The 17847-nt window shown below is 34.3% G+C and overlaps 2 protein-coding genes across 4 annotated transcripts in view; both read right to left on the bottom strand.

The window, feature by feature from the left end:
* STAU2 (staufen double-stranded RNA binding protein 2) overlaps positions 1-7238 on the bottom strand; it is a 280288-nt gene extending 273050 nt beyond the window's left edge. For both annotated transcript variants that reach the window (XM_064588192.1, XM_064588193.1), the window contains exons 1-2: positions 7112-7238; positions 2117-2247 (exon numbers count right to left, since the gene is read on the bottom strand). In XM_064588192.1, the coding sequence (XP_064444262.1) occupies positions 2117-2247; positions 7112-7151 (171 nt within the window). In that variant the 5' untranslated portion in view covers positions 7152-7238. The remainder of the gene's footprint in view (positions 1-2116; positions 2248-7111) is intronic.
* Positions 1-17847, bottom strand: part of UBE2W (ubiquitin conjugating enzyme E2 W) — a 165296-nt gene that overhangs the window by 10290 nt on the left and 137159 nt on the right. Inside the window, exon 7 of one of the 2 annotated variants that reach the window (XM_064588197.1) lies at positions 2181-2247. The exons of the other annotated variant lie outside the window; for it this stretch is intronic. The gene's annotated coding sequence lies outside the window, so the exon portion shown is untranslated. Of the gene's footprint in view, positions 1-2180; positions 2248-17847 lie in introns of those variants that run through there. 2 annotated transcript variants of the gene reach the window in all.

Here is a 17847-nt window from a genome sequence, read left to right as displayed (position 1 = left end):
ATAATCCCGATGTCTGGGCTTCATCCAAGACCAATCAAATTAGAATTTCTGAGGGTAAGACTCAGGCATAAGTGTTTTTTAAAGCTTCCTTGGTGATTTCAATGAACAACCAAGGTTGAGAACCACTACAGTATGTGTGGGTGTATATAACATACAAACATATATACATACATAGATATGTAAATTGTCATGTAACTGGTTAATCTCCCAATAAGTGACACTTAGCAAGTGCTAACCAAGGGGAGCAAGACTGATGAGGATACATACAAGGTATATGGAATTTAAGCTGGATAAGAACCATGTGAGGACTGAGAGAAGTAAGAAATAGTAAAAGGGTGGTAGAATCAATGGATTTGTGGTGTGAAAGAAGTACTAAAGTTAAACAGAGGGAATGAACTATAAAGTTAGGAGATGTCAGAGAGAGATGAATGCTTGAGATTAAAATTATGGAGGGTCTCGCAGTTACTGGTTATGATCAAGTCAAGAGTATGATCACAGGAATGAGTCGCTGGAGGAGAGGGAAGCAAGATAACAATAGAAGTGCAAGAAACTGAAATGTCAGCATGTTGGATCAATCATCTACTCAACGAAATCACCAAAAATTAAAACATGATGAATTAGAGTAAAAGTGAGGCATGAGAAATGTGATGGAATCAGCCAGAGGTCAACAAATGACTACCGTGGTGACATGGGGGTTAGTCTATTAACATGAAATTCAAAACTGGGGAGTCATCTCAGGGAAGAATTCCTGGAATTAGAAATGAGGAGCTAAGAAGACAGATCCTACAGGAGCCATAAAATATAGAAGAACAATAACCCTAAAAAAGCTCAGTCTAGTACAATCGTAATGACCAACATGTATCATTATGTACAGCACATCGGTGACTACACCTGAGGAAGTAAGGTCCTGCTGAAGGCCCAGTGGAGGGATCAGAGAAGTTTCACAGAGGTTTAATGGTATGTGAGCTGACCGTTCAAAAATGTGTAAGAACAAAAGGACCCTCAAGGTGGGGAGACACTACAACATAGGCGAAGGAGAGAGATATGAAAAAAACACGGAACATTCTAAGAAATGCAAACAGTTCAACATGATTAAGGCCAGAAAGGGAATGAATATGAAATGAGTATGAATTAATGGGCACAAAAGAGAGTCAGGATAAATGACTTAACTTAGGCTACAACTTTTTTTCTCTACACAAATGATATTATGAACAAATTAAACTGTTGCCCAGACATCCTTCATAAAAGTCTCTAATAGGGAACAAAATTAACAGATTTAACAGATTTCGGTTTCACCTTATTCCCCTTACTTTGAAGGAGGTACTAGAAAACAAATAATCCAACAGCCATTGCTTTATACAGATTAACCAACTCTTAAGAGAATTAATTGCTTCAACATACCTCCAAATCCAAGATTAAAAATGTACCATGGAAATTTGTGTACAACTGAGACTTTTTAAAACGTATGAATAAAGCTCAAACATAAATGCATTAATTATAGACTTCTTTGTAATATATATATGTAAACATGTATGAGGCTATATATAAATATAAATTGCTTTTCCACTTAAGAAAATAATATTAAGAATGAATGCATAAATAACAACAATACTGGTTGTTATTTATAAACTTTTATAAATGATGAAACGTATAATTCCGTATCACACCAGAAAAGATGTCTCACTAGGTAACTGTTGTTATATTTACTCTGTGTCCATTTTTACTTTAGCAGTTATAATTTAATGGAAAGAACACTGTACCTGGGAGCCAAAGAACACATATTCAAGTGATGGCATGGGCACTTATGAGCTATTACTAAGCAAGTCACTTAACTTTTCTGTGCGTAAGTTAATTTACAAAACAGAAATCAAAATCCACATCTCCTGATTTGTTAAGGTTTTTGTGAAGTACTGTATCTGAAAGAACTTTGTAAACCATAATGAGCTATAAAATTGTTTAGTTACAGACTTCTAAATATTATTACTATAGAACTAAAAGCCTTCAGGTCATCTGCTGCCCCTCCCCCCACCCCACAATGAAGCACAATTAAAACCTGAGATGATCAATCTGATAGACTTTGATAAGCATGTCTCACCACCTCTCTTCATAACCTTACCTTCGAATGAGCAGGCCCTCTTTCTTTCAGAAGTTTATACTGGGGTTGGACTCTATTGAAACGGGCTAACTCATTTACCAGACACATTGGAGTTTTCTCTTTGGGGTTTGCCATTTTATCTTGGAGAGAAGCTGTAAATAAAAAGGCTTTAAAGTTTTTGTGAAGAATGACTTTACAAAATGGAAGAAAAGCTAGTTTTGACTTTTTTAGATTGAAGTCAGATTGTAAATTTGGATTAAATTATTTTCATGAATTTTATATAAAAAACTCAAATTAGTCTTCCATTACATGCAACAGAAATATGTATCACATTTTAAACAATAAATTAAGGTAACTTTTTCCGTGAGTACCTAAATTACTCTCTATACATTTTTTGAAAACAGCATGCTTAAAGGTTTTTAAATAATATGATTATAATAATTTTTAGTTTATCTTTTAACTTTCTTTTCCTCTCAAAAAAGTTTAGCATAAACACATAATTCTCCTGATTCTTATTACTATAAAACTACATTCTACCTTTTTTATTATTTGATCTTACTTTTTTTCCTTCTAATTTTCAGGCAGCATATTAATTGAAAGAGCTCTAGACTTGGGAATCAAGCCTAAGCTTAAGTACTAGCTCGTCCAACTACTACTTTTTAGTAATTTCCTTTTCTTTTTGTTAACAAAATTTTAAAGAAAGTAGAAAGGATAATTTAACGAATGTCCATGTTCTTACCACTTCGAACTGAAATTAATACTTTCCATGTTTAAGTCTCATTAAAAAAAAAAAAAAAACAGTATTATATTCCAGTTAAGTTCCCTTTATCCTTTCCAGAAACCACTACTATATGAATTTAGAATATATCCCTCTGGAATATTTTAAAATACATTTATAGGCATGTATGTATAACCATGAAAATATGGCCTTGAGATATATATAGTTTGGTAGTCACATTAATAGTAAAATAACATATACTTTTCACAACTTACTTTCTTCACTCTTCGTTGTTTTTGACATTATAACTTACATAGATCCACCGCGTTACTTTTAACTGCTGTATAATTTCCATCACAATACCACATCAGTTTTCTAATCCACTCCCCTACTGATAGACCTTTTAAGTTGTTTCTTTACCCTTATGAGTAAAAAACATGCTGCCAAATGGCACTCAGAATGACTGTACCAAATTGCTGACAGTATGAAAATTACCACTTCCCTTCAAACCTGAAAACATCAGTATGGTCAGGTATTTTAATTTTTGATAACCTGAGGTTTGACAAATTGTATCCCCTCTATTAGTTTTTGTTTTCCCCACTATTATTTTAATTTGCATTCCCATTTTCCTAGTGAGTCTAATCATCTTCTCATGTTATTGATCATTTGGGTTTCCTCTTTGGGAACTGCTCCTATCTTTTTTTCTATTGATTATTTTATGTATTATATTTATCAATCTTTTCTTTTATAGTCTGTGCTTGCTATGTCTTGTTTAAGAAATCCTTCCCTAACCTGCAAGGTCTTAATGATTTTTACTTAATTTAACTAAGGCTTCTATGCTTTATCCTTAAGATAAGGGTATAATAAATCTATCCTACTTAACTCACAGGTTGTTTTGAGGTTAAGATTTTTTAATGTATGGTATTCTAAATTCTACGACAATTATTAGTAGCTTCAAAATATTTTCCTAATACTGTATTATTTTATCCTGTATTATTCACTCATCTCATTTATAGATACATTAACTGCTTTTTAGTTTTCTTTCATCTCCTATTAATCAATACCAAGAAACATTTTAAAACTTAAGCATAAAACACACAAGTGGTTTACTTTCTGCTCAGTTAAACTAATCACAATGTGTGGAAAATACATTAAATGAATGGAAATAGCTGGTTTTAGAAACTTTACCTATTAACTTTCTAAGGCAAGTTTAATGAACAAAACAGTATTCTCTTAACTTTTTCATACTCTTTTCAGGATCAATAATTTAATACAATAATTTGATCACAATCATTACGATTAAGAAATTATTTGATTAAAAAACTACATAAATACCTAGTAAGGCACAAGTAAAAGAAAAGAGAACCTAAACAACCAACTGAAGGACCAATACAGTTGACAGTCAATTCTACAATTAAACCACTCTAAGTGGCATGTAAAACAAACAAATAAAAAAAAAAACTAGTAATTATTACTTTTTGGAACAGCACAAAAAAGACAAGAGTAAGTCAAAAGAGGTTTGAGGAAACCTGCATCTTACTTATTCCACTCTAAGTTTTATAAATTGTACCAGAAAGTCAGTCATCATATAAAATACAAAGTGACCTGGGCTATACTCAGTTTGGGTCCTTGCATACCATGGCATTAAATAACTCAAGTACAACAGATAACACAGATACCCATATCTGTATCAAGAAGCAAAGAAAAATGACAATTTGTTAAAAATGAGAAAATATATTAAAGCCTGGTAAAAATCAGTCAATTTTTCATATCACTTAAATAGCATTTATACTACTGTATAATTTTCGTAACTCAGCAATGCTATATATTCATCTGCTACAATGCAAAAAATATTAGGAGCATATTAAGCACAATGTTATAGGGGAAATTTTTAATAGCATGGGTTTTTAATATATTAAAATGTGATTAAAATTGTAAGTTTATTTATGTTGGCTAATTGAATTTAAATTTTTAAAAAATGATGTTTATAGCTCTCTATACTTGTTTGGTAAGAAAACCTGATCTAAATCTTTATTTTTTTTTATTTTTTTATTTTTTAAAGATTTTATTTATTTATTTGAGAGAGAGAATGAGAGAGAGAGAGCATGAGAGGGGGGAGGGCCAGAGGGAGAAGCAGACTCCCTGCCGAGCAGGAAGCCCAATGCGGGACTCCATCCAGGGACTCCAGGATCATGACCTGAGCCGAAGGCAGTCGCTTAACCAACTGAGCCACCCAGGCACCCTGATCTAAATCTTTAAAGCAAAGTGCCAACTAATAACATGGTGTTAAACTTGTATTCCACTAACTTTGACTTTTTGCTGCATAAAAATAACATGAATCCTATAAAGCATTTTAATGTGTAGCTGAAGTTTTGTTGTGAAAGGTGTGCAAATACACACAGGATCTCACATAGATAAAGCTTTATAACTAATATTTAAAGGTTTAAATTCGGTAAATTTAAAAATAATTAGTCCTAGTTGTAATTTATTTTACAAAATGATTAAAACTTTATTTTAAATAGCTGTGCCTCTATTTAATCAGGAATTTTATTAGTATTAACTACTTGACAGAGCTCAGTGACAGAGCAATAATTAAGAATTAAAACAAAATTTTTGGGATGCCTGGGTGGCTCAGTCAGGTGAGCAACCAACTCTTGATTTTGGCTCAGGTCATGATCTCTGGATCATGGGATCAAGCCCCATGTGGGGATCTGAGCTCAATGGGGAGCCTATTGAGATTCTCTCTCTCCCTCTGCCCTCCCCCAATCGCACAGGTGCGATCTCGCTACTCTCTCTAAAATAAATAAACAATAAATCTTTTTTAAAAAATTAAACCAAAATTTTAATAAAGCATCTATGAAACTGTAAAACAACTGATTTATAAAAATTGAGATCTATAAGCTTAACTTTTATATATAACTTCTTAGAAAAGTCAATAGTGCAAAAAGTGAAAAATGCATACACTGTTGCATAGGTATACATTTTCAAGAGACCTAAGAATGTTTTCACGGAAGATATTTTGAAATAGGCTTCAAGTCAGTTTGGTGGCTGGGATAGAAGCTTACTTAAAAGTAAATAAAATCAATGATAATGGATTTCACAATCTAAGACTTTGTCATTTTGAGAGAGCAACTGCCATATGATGGTTAGGAGCCTGTTTTGGATATCTCTGCCACTCACTGATACCTATTTGAGTTTGAGAAAGTATTTAAAGGTCACTTTCCTAGACAGTAAAACAAGAATAATAGTTGTTTTTATATTACTGGGTAACTGTATGGGTTGAACGAGATGATGCAAAAACTGTTAACAATGACAAGAATCCATTATTATTCTGATTATAAACAATTTGTTAAAACATACTACCATCAAATTATGAAAACAGTGATACAGTTTTATAAACTTTTTTTCATAGCCCTGCAATCAAAAATATTCTGAGTTAAAATGTTCTGTTAGGATAAGCTGATTTTATTCACACAAATAGACTTTTTTAATATTGTCAAAAAACATGTATGTTATTTTTTTCCACTGACTTATGACATCATAAGTTTGTTTCCACTGAAAAATTCCCAGCTGTAATATAAAAGACATTTAAGATTTCTCATATTTGTGTTAGGGAATATTCTATCTTTGTTGATATGAAATTTGTTTACATGTAACTCACCATAACTTTGATAGGTAACACTGGTAAATAGATACTTATAACAACAGTATCAGCAAACGAAAAATAGATACACTCTAGTCTTTTTGAGACAGACCCTACTTTCATATTTTTATAAAATATCCTGACTCTCTGGGACTTAAATCTTCAAACTATACCAAAATAATGGAGCTGAGAGTTTTCAATCAATAGGCAAAATCCCTGTCCCAAGAGAGCTCACAGAATGGTATAAGAAACAGACACATAAACAAATACAATACTACAATACCAATGCTACAATAAGGCTGTTACAGGGAGTTCTTAGGTGAAAGAGGTACTGAAAGGCAGGTTTCAAGAGGTGGTGATTAGATTAGTTAAGTAAACAAGGAATTCACCAAGCTAGCAAGGGTAGAAAAGAGAAAAGACAATCCAAGCTTCTTCACAGCACACATGCAGAAGAAAGCACATAAAACACATCACATTCCAGCAAATTCAAGTAAATCATTAACAAAAAACAGAATGCATAGAAGGAAACAGCAGAAAAAACTGACCAGAATCCACCAAAACACCAAAAGTTTCCTAAGCCAGAACTTACAGTAGCAACATTTTTAAAGTAGTTAAATTGCAGCCAGAGCTGTTGCTAATACATAGTCTACCTCACCTGCCAAGGCAAGTCTCTCCACAGAAGAATCCATTTTCATCCCCGGTCCCAGAAACGACTTGGACACAGTTTCTATGTCTCTTTGCTGGCTTCCCTTCCCCTATGCCCTGCTACTGGAAGTGACTCATCCTAATTCCCAAGTAAATAAAAAGGAAAAAAAAAAAAAAAGTCAAAAGAGCAAAGGAATTTGCCTTCCACACGCTCTTGCCTTCTAGGAGAAATAGGACTACCTCTCCATATCTCTAACTAAAACAAACCATATAACTTCAAATTAGACTATAACCTAAGGTTGTCCAAGCAAAATCACTACCCAAGGATCAAATTGTTCTGTTATAATTGCCTACCAATTAAGGAAAAATTTAAGTTCCTACCTCATATAAACAAAAATAAATTCCATAGTATTAAAATGTAAAATATAAAAATATGACAAAAGCACAAGAAAATTTGGCTAAATATCTGTCACAATCCTGTAAGACAAACGACTTTTCTAAGTAAGAAGGGAACCCTAAAAGTCATAATGGGATAAACTGACAGATTTAATAACATAAAAAGGGGGGTGGGGGGATGGGTTAGCCCAGTGATGGGTATTAAAGAGGGCACATATTGAATGGAGCACTGGGTGTTATACTCAAACAATGAATCATGGAACACCACATCAAAAACTAATGATGTAGGGGCACCTGGGTGGCTCAGTCGTTAAGCGTCTGCCTTCGGCTCAGGTCATGATCCCAGGATCCTGGGATCGAGCCCCGCATTGGGCTCCCTGCTCCGCGGGAGGCCTGCTTCTCCCTCTCCCTCTCCTGCTGCTTGTGTTCCCTCTCTCGCTGTGTCTCTCTCTGTCAAATAAATAAATAAAATCTTCAAAAAAAAAAAAAACTAATGATGTAATGTATGGTGATTAACATAATAAAAAAAAAAGTGTAACTCCCATACCAGCAAGACATACCATAAATGATGTTTAAAAAGTCTACAAACTGGAGAAATACTTGCAACATGTAAGGAAAAACTGTTTACATCCATAAAACACAAAGATGATAAAAATAATTTTTTTTTTAAATTTCATTATGTTAATCACCATACATTACATCATTAGTTTTAGATGTAGTGTTCCATGATTCACTGTTTGCGTATAACACCCAGTGCTCCATTCAGTACGTGCCCTCTTTAATACCCATCACCAGGCTAACCCATCCCCCCACCCCCTCCCCTCAAAATAAATTTTTTAAATCCAAAAAAAAAAAAAGGGCAAATGTACTCACAATCGACTCCCAATTTGAGTAAACACATCTGCTCAAAAAACTAATGTCTAAAGAAATAAAAATTTGAATTCCAGTGAAATGTAATTTACCACACTAAACTGATAAAGATGGTAAAAATGATCATGTAAGTATTAGCAAGGATGTAGGAAAATGGGTGCAAACTCTACCGATGCAAACAGAACTTGGACAAACTTTCTGGTGAGCAAACTGGCAATACTGGTTAAAGTTTCAATTGCAGGGGACCTGGGTGGTGCAGTCGATTAAACCTCCGACTCTTGGTTTCGGCTCAGGTAGTGATCTCAGGGTTGTGAGATCAAGTCCCATGATGGGTTCTGTGCTCAGTGTGGAATCTGCTTGACTTTCTCTCCCTCTGCCCCTCCCCCCTGCACACATGTAAAATAAATAAGTAGATCTAAAAAAAAAAAGTTTCAATTGCCTCTATCTTTAAAACAGCAATTCTACATCTAGGTATTCATACTACAGGAAGACTCACATAAAATATACACAGTGACAATGTGCATAGCAAGACTGTAACTGAAGAACTATAAGGAAGCTAAATATGTATCTATCAATAATTATTGAGTTAAACTACAATGGGATGAGCAACCTTGAAGAGATGAGGTACAGAGCTTATGCACTGACATGGAAAATGTTACAAAGTGTTAAATGAAAAACAGCTAGGAGAGCTTACTGTCTGATCTCATTTTAATTTTTTTTTTTTTTAATCAAACAGGTGCCTATGCATTAAAGAAGAAATGCAACTGGCAGGGAACAGAGAGAATCCTCACTTTTTTTTTTCTTTGATTTTATTTATTTGTCAGAGAGAGAGAGAGAGAATGAGTGTACGCACTAGCAGGGGAAGCTGCAGGCAGAGGGAGAAGCAGGTTCCCCGTTGAGCAGGAGGCCCGACGTGGGACTCCATCCCAGGACCCCGGGATCATGACCTGAGCTGAAGGCAGACGCTTAATGACTGAGCCACCCAGGTGTCCGGAGAATCCTCACTTTCTACTTTGTAGTACCACACTGTTTCACCTTTTCACAATGAATATGTATAAATATAACCTTTATATTTAAAGAAATTACAAAGCCATACCAAAAGTAGGGAACAGTTTACAGTGTAAAAGTTTCAGACTCTGCTATTGTCCTTTCTAGTCTTTACGGGGCTACCAAGTTTCTGAAAAACAAGAAGATGCTCAAGGACCTGATTCACAGCAGGCTGTAAGTGCCATGTCTACAATCCCTGACTTTTACAAATGAAGCCACCTTGGGATTTAAACACTGCTAAAATATGGTGTAGCCTTACCAACATTTGATATGGTCGGTCTTCTTAACTTTAGCCATTCTAACAGCTATGTAATGGTTATCTCACTGTGATTTTAATTTGCATTTCCCTATTGACTACACATGTTGAATTTTTTTACACACTACCTGTATTTATCCTGTAATGAAGCATCCATCTGAATATTTTACCCATTTTATAATTGGGTTATTTTTCTTATTGTTTTATTTGAAAAGTTCTTTATATATTCTAAATATAAGTCATTATAGTCAGGTATACGTTTTGCAAAGATTTTCTCCCAGAATGTGGTATCTCTTTCCATTTTCTTCCTAGTGTCTTTTGAAGAGCAGACTTTAATTTTAATAACATCTAGTTTATCAATTTGTCCATTTATATATTGTGCTCCTGGTTTTGTATCTAAGAAATCATTACCTAGTTAAGGTCTCAAAGATTTTCCCCTATGTTTTCTTTTGGAAGCTTTATAGTTTTAGGTTGCACATTTAGGTCTCTGGGCCATTTTGAATTAATTTTTGCACATAGTGCAAAATATGGATTCAATTCCATTTTTTGTAGATCAATGTGCAGTGCTCAAGCCCTATTTGTGAAAAATGCTATTATTTTTTCCACTGTATTGCTTTTTATGGCTTTGTCAAAATCAGTGTTCAATATGTAAGTGGGTTTTTATTTCTGGCCTAGCTCTTATGTTTCATTGATCTATTTGCCTATTTTTATGCCAATGCTGCTTTTACTGTAGCTTTATAGTATTTCTTGAAATTAGGTAGTGTTGGCCCCACAACACTGTTCTTTTTCACACCTGTTTTGGCTATTCTAAGTTCTTGCATTTACATATGAATTTTATTTTAGGCAAAAATGCCTGCAAGGATTAGGGAAGAATTCCCTTGAATCCTCAGACTAACTGGGTAAAAATCACCATTTTAACGAAGTTGAGTTTTCCAACTCATGTACAGGTTATACAGTTAATTCTCAATATTGAAATAAAAACATCTCCATGATAATTGTGTTTTATAATGTCCCCATAAACAGTGGATTATCAAATATTAAACCATTGCTACTTGGGGAAAGACGGGTTCCTACAGACCTCTAGTCGTAACATTTTTCTCAATCAATATATAACCTTGTTTTTCGTGTGTTTCTGCTTATAGATCCCCTATAGTATATATCGTTGATTCATTAACACTGAACTCGGAGCTGACAACACTCTAACTCCTGCCTGAACAGAGCTTATCTAAATACATGTACTTTCTCCATAAGGCACATCCAAACTTTCTTGTGCTTAGGAATACTACCCAGCACTTCAGCATCATGCTTAGGAGACATTTTAAACAGCTAAATCACCAACAAAAAACACCAAAATGCTAAAAATGTGGCACTACACAGAGTAAGAAAAGGACACTTGCTTAATGCATGAGGGCTAAAACAAGACAATAGAATGTTCATCCTCAGTTTGGACTGTGCACATCAGGCAACTCAAATTTTGTGCCACTTTGCAAAGCACTGCAAATACTGATTTGGGGAATTACAAATAAATTTTAGCAAAAAATTCAATTCAAAATACAGAATCTGTATCAATTGTATCTCTCAATGTATTTAGGGATCCTTCAACAGTATTTTGTAGTTTTCAATTTTCTTTAACATATTTTGTCAGATTTATCATATTTCATATTTTTATATTTATTAAATGGTAATTTTTATTTAAATTTCTGATTGCTCCTTGCTACTTTACAGAAACCCACCTGATTTTTCTATATTAATCTTATATACTTCAACCTTAGTAAACTCATTCAATTAGTGGTAATAGAATTCTGTGAAATTTTCGACATAGACAATCAGGCCATCTGTGAATAAGGACAGTTTTTATTCCTTCCTTTCCTGTGTGAATAACATTTATTTATTTTTTCTTCCCTGATTGCACTAGCTAGAACCTCCAGGACAATGTTGACTAAGACTGGTGAAAGTAAACGTCTCTATCTTGATCCTGATTGTATAAAGAAAGTATTCAATCTTTCGCCAGTAAGTACAATGTCAGTAAATGAGGTTTGTCATGAATGTCCATTAACAGATTGAGGAACCTCACTTCTATTCCTAGTTTGCTCAAGGGTTTTGTTTTTTTTTTTTTAATCAGGAATGTTTATTGGATTACTCAAATGATTTTTCTGCATCTACTGAGATGATCATGATTTTTACTTTTCAGTTTGTAAATATGATTAATTATACTGTTTTTTTAAAGATTTAATTTATTTGTCAGAGAGAGAGAGAGCACAAGCAGGGGGAGCGGCAGGCAGAGCAGGCAGAGGGAGAAGCAGGCTCCCTGCTCAGCCTGATGCTGGGATCATGACCTGAGCCGAAGGTCAATGCTTAACCGACTGAGCCACCCAGGCTTCCCAATTTTTTTTTGATTGTTAAACCAACCTTGCATTCCTGGGATAAACACCAAGTGGTCATGATATATTAACCTTTTAATACACTGTCGAATTTGATTTGCTGAAATTTGGTTTAGATTTTTGCATCTATGCTCACAAGTAGGTAGTATTCTGAAGTTTACTTATAATGTCTTTGCCTGGTTCTGGTTTCCCAGCAATGCTAGCATCATAGGCTTTGGAAAATATTCCATCCACTTCAAATATTTTTAAAAAGTTGATGTAGAATTGATATTATTTCTTCCCATAGTGTTTTATATAATTCGCCAGTGAAACTATCTAGACCTGGAGTTTTCTTTGTAAGCAGATTTTTAACTACAATTTCAATTTATTTAATAGATAGAGGGCTATTCAGATTATTATTTTCTTCTGCTTCCTTTGGGATTAATTTACTCTTCTTTTTCTACTCTGATATCATCTGAATGAAACTGAAGTCATTTATTTGAGATCTTTCTTCTTTTCTAATATAGACATTTAGAGCTATAGATTTCCCTCTAAGTACTGTTTTAGCAGCATCTTGAATATGTTTCTGTTCCCATTCAATTTAAAATATTTCCCAATTTCCCATTTGATTTCTTCTTCTAACGATGGGTTACTTATAAGCATGCTATTTAATTTCCAAATATTTGGGAATTTTTCCAAGGATCTTTCTATTAATGATTTCTAATTTAATTCCACTGTGGTCTGAGATTCTTCTTTATGAATTGAATCCTTCTGAATTTATGGAGACTTCTTTTATGGCTCTATCTTGGTAAACACAGTCAGTCTTGGTAAATGTTCTGTGTAAACTTCTGAACAAATGTGTCTTCTGCTCTTCTTGAGTACAGTATTTTGTAAATCTTGTTAGGTCAAGTCGGTTGACAATAGTATCCAACTCAACTGTATCTTTGGTAATTTTCTGTCCACTTATTATACCAATTATTGAGAGGCATTACTGAAATCTGACTATAATTATTAATTTCTCCTTGCATTTCTATTAATTTTGTTCTGTATGTTTTGAAGTTCAGTTATTAAGTGCATAAACATAAAACCTCTTATGTCCTCTTAATTAACTGACCCCATTATTGTTATGAAATGACCTTCTTTGTCCCAGATAATACTGAAATCTCCTTTGTCTGAAACTAATAAACTCATTCCAAGTTTCTTTCTAATAGGTTACCATGTTATATCATTTTCCACGTTTTACTTTTAACCTATTTGTGTATACAGTTAACAGTGCTTCTTGTAGGCAAGTAATACGGCTGGATCTTGCTTTTGATTCAATCTTGGCCTTTAAGTTGGGGTGTTTAGAATATTATATTTGTTTATATTTAATGTGGTTATTCATTAGAACATTTCATCTTACTCATTAGAACATATCATCTTGCTATTTGTATTTGTCCCAGCTGACCTTCTTTCCCTTTTCATGTTGTCATGACTTCTGTTGGATTGTTTTGTATGATTAAATTCTATCTACTTTTCTTCGCTTATTATTTATGACTGTTTTCCTATTTTAGTGAGGTTACAATACATATCTTTAATTTATCACAGTCTACCTTTAAGAGATATCACACCACCTAGGGTAGAGCATAGGAGTCTTATAATATGCTTCCTTTTCTTCCTTGGCCTTTAAGCTACTGTTATCATGCATTTTACTTTTATGGATGCAATAAACCATACAGTATCTGTTAATATTTTGACTTTAAAAAACTACATTTTAAAGAGATTAAATAAGAAACAAATTCTATATATTTACCCTAGTTACCATTTCTTGCGTTTTTTGTTTTGTTTTTTTTTTTTTAATTCAACTGGCATCATTTTCCTGCTGTCTGAAGGACTTTAAAATTTTCCTGAAGTGTGGGGGGTGGGGGGAGAAGCATTGAATTTCTTCAGCTTTTCTGAAGCAGCATCTTGAATATGATGAATTTTTTCACATTGGTTTCTGAAACATATTTTTGCCAGATATAGAATTCTAGGGAGATTATTTTTTCATCTTTCAGTACCTTAAAGATGCTATTCCACTGTTTTCTTGCTTATATTATTTCTGACAAGAAATCTAATGTCATCTTTATCTTTGCTCCTATGCACACAACTTGATCTTGTCTTTTTTTTTTTCTGACTGCTTTTAAGATTTTCTCTTTATTACTTGTATTTGGTAATTTGATTGTGATGAGCTTTGGTGTAGTTTCCTTTATATTGCTTATACTTGGTAGCTCATTCAATTTTTTAGAGTTTCATCTTAAAACTTATTTGGAAAGTTTTGGTTTATGGTTTCATCTTAACGAAACATATTTGGCAAGTTTTTGGCCACTATTTCTGGAAATACATCTTTATGTAAACGGCCTCCTTTAGGAACTCTACTTATATATTTGATTGTTTGAAGGTATCCTACAACAAATTGATGTTTTCTCCCTCTTTCTTCTCTGTATGTTTCTATTGGATGGTTTCTATTGCTATGCCTTCAAGTTCATTAATCTTTTTCCTGCAATGTCCTATCTGCCATTTATCTCATCTAGTGTATTCTTCGTCTCAGATGTAGTTTTCATCTTTAAAACTTCTACATGGATCTCTTTGCATCTTACATGTTTCTCACTTTCTGAACATATGGAATATAATTACAACAAATACTTTTAACATCCTCTGCTAATTCTATCATCTGTGTCAATTCTGTGTCCCTATGGTTATTTTCATGATGGGTTGTTTTTTGGGTCCTGTGCATAGATGGGAATCTTTAACTGAATGACATGCACTATGAATTTCAACTTGTTGTATGCTGGTATTTCCCACTCCTACAAATCTTCCTGAACTTTGTCCTGGGATGCAGTTAAGTGACTTGGAAATATTTTGTTCTCTTGCTTTTATAATTTGTGACTCAGTTCCACAGCAACAACATCTCCTCAACCAGGGGAATGTGCCAAACTCCACAACTCAGTTCTTACTGCCTGTGCCATAACCTGGTGAGTCTCTCAATGCAGCAGAGGCAATTGCAGGGCTCACTTCACTTGTTTCTCACCACTCAGGGATCACTGACCATCACTGCCTCACATGCATTGTCTTCAGAACTACTGTTTGGTGTACTTTGTTTGTGGAGCAGGGGATTGTTTCGTGATGAGTATAAATATAGGCCCTCTTACTACATATGAGCCAGATGCAGACCATCCTTGTACTTTTAGTCTATTTTTACCTTTATACTCCAAATAAGTTTCCTGACATCATATACTTGAGTATTACTTTTTTAGCCAATCTGAGTATCTTTACTTTTTAACTAGGTTATTTATATCATTTATATTTAATTTAATTATCAAAAAAGTAAGATTTAAATTTACTGTTTTACTGTTTTTGTCCCATCTCTTGTTTATTCCATTCTTCATCTTTGCCTACCTTCTTGTGGACCGATTAGTTTTTAATATTCAATTTCATCTCCCCCATGGGCTTATAAGTTATTTTTCTTTATTTTTTATTAGCAAGTGCTCTTAAGTATACAAAGCCTACACTCAAATACTATACCACTTTGTGTACAGTACAGGCACCTAACAATACTATACTGACTTTCCCCCGTACCATTCTTTATGATACTGACATCAGTCAATCTATTTCCATGTATGCTATAAGCCACCAACTCACTGTTATCTTTGCTTTAAATAATCAACTATCTTTTGAAAAGTTTAAAAAGGAAGAAAATATCTTTTATATTTACCCCATATTTTACCATTTCTTGCACTCTTCATTCCTCTTCACAGATCCAAATTTCCACCTGTTAATATTTTCCTTTTGCCTAAGTAACTTCCTTTAGGATTTCTTGCAGTGCAAGTCTGCTGAAAATAAATTCTCTGACTTTGCTTCTCAAGAGTTGTTTCCAGGGGCGCCTGGGTGGCTCAGTCAGTTACACATCTGCCTTCAGCTCAGGTCATGATCCCAGGGTTCTGGGATCAAGTCCTGCACTGGGCTCCTTGCTCAGCAGGGAGCCTGCTTCTCCTTCTGCCTGCCACTCCCCCTCCCTCTCTCTCTCAAATGAATGGATAAAGTCTTTAAAAAAAAAAATGTTGTTTCCAGGGATGCCTGGGTGGCTCAGTCAGTTAAGCATCTGCCTCCGGCTCATGTCATGATCCCAGGGTCCTGGGATTGAGTCCTGCATCGGGCTCCTTGCTCAGCAGGGAGCCTGCTTCTCCCACTGCCTGCCGCTCCCCCTGCTTGTGTGCACACTCTCTTTTCTCTTTCTCTCTCTCACAAATAAAATCTTTAAAAAAAAAGTTGTTTCCATTGCAAATCATATACCTGGATAAGGGACTGATATCCAGAATATATAAAGAACTCTTACATCTCAACAACATCAAAAAAATAAATCCCAATTAAAGAATGAGCAAGGAACTTTGAATAGACATTTCCTCAAAGATGATACACAAACAGCCAACAGGCATATGAAAAGATACTAAATATCACTAATCATCAGAAAAATGCAAATCAAAACTACAATGAAATACCACTTCACACCCATTAGAATGACCATTAACCAAAAAAGAAAAGAAAAGGATGGAAGGAAGGAGAAGAAAAAAGAAGTATTGGTAAGGATGTGGTTCCATATAAATTTCAGAATTATTTGGTCTAGCTTTGTCAAAAGGCCATTTGAATTTTGATAGGGATTGCACTGAATCAGCAGATTGCTTTGGGTGATACGGACATTTTAATATCAATTCTTCCAATCCATGAGTATGGTATTTATTTACATTTGTGTGCTCTTCGATTTCTTTCATGATGTCTTAGTTTTCATTGTATAGGTCTTAAACCTCCTTGGTTAAATTTATTCCTAGGTACTTTATTCTTTTTGATACAATTATAAATGAGATTGTTTTCTTAATTATTCTTGCTAATAACTCATTATAAAAACTCCATTTTGTATTCCATTAATTTACTGAATTCATTTATTAGTTGTAACAGGTTTTGGTGAAGTCTTTTAGGTTTTCTATAGCATCATGTCATCTTTAAGTGGTGGCAGTTTTACTTCTTCCTTTCCAATCTGGATGCCTTTTATTTCTTTTTCCTACCAATTGCTGTGGCTAGGATCTCCAACACTATATTGAATAAAAGTGGTAAGAGTGGGCATCCTTGTCTTGTTCCTGATCTTAAAGGGAAAGCTTTCAGCTGCTTACCACTGAGTATGATGTGAACTGTGGGTTTACTACACATGGCCTTTGTTATGTTGAGGTACACTCCCTCTGTACCCACTTCATTTAGAGTTTTTATCAAAAATGTATGTTGAGGAGCACCTGGGTGGCTCAGTCATTAAGCGTCTGCCTTTGGCTCATGTCATGATCCCAGGGTCCTGAGATCGAGCCCCACATCGGGCTCCCTGCTCCATGGAGAGCCTGCTTCTTCCTTTCCCACTCCCCCTGCTTGTGTTCCCTCTCTCGCTGTGTCTCTTTCTGTCAAATAAATAAAATAAAATCTTAAAAAAAAAACAAAAACAAACAAGAAATCTTACCTTTAAAAAAAATGTATGTTGAAATTTGTCACATGCTTTTTCTGCATCTATAAAGATGATCATACAATTCTTTCCTTCATTTTGTTAATGTGGTGTATCATGTTGGTTGATTTGTGGATGTTGAACCATCCTTGCATCCCTCAAATAAATCCCACCTGATCATGGTTTATTATCCTTTTAATGTATTATTGAATTCAGTTTGCTAATATTTTGTTAAGAATTTTTGCATTGGGCGCCTGGGTGGCTCAGTTGGTTAAGCGACTGCCTTCGGCTCAGGTCGTGATCCTGGAGTCCCAGGATCG

This window comes from Mirounga angustirostris, unplaced genomic scaffold, assembly GCF_029215605.1.
Source record: "Mirounga angustirostris isolate CCGP_5_RB_7025 unplaced genomic scaffold, mMirAng1.0.hap1 SCAF_4, whole genome shotgun sequence".
In the NCBI taxonomy this organism is placed as follows: Eukaryota; Metazoa; Chordata; class Mammalia; order Carnivora; family Phocidae; genus Mirounga; species Mirounga angustirostris.
Note: the sequence above shows the minus strand (reverse complement) of the source record. Positions and strands in the feature narration are given on the sequence as shown.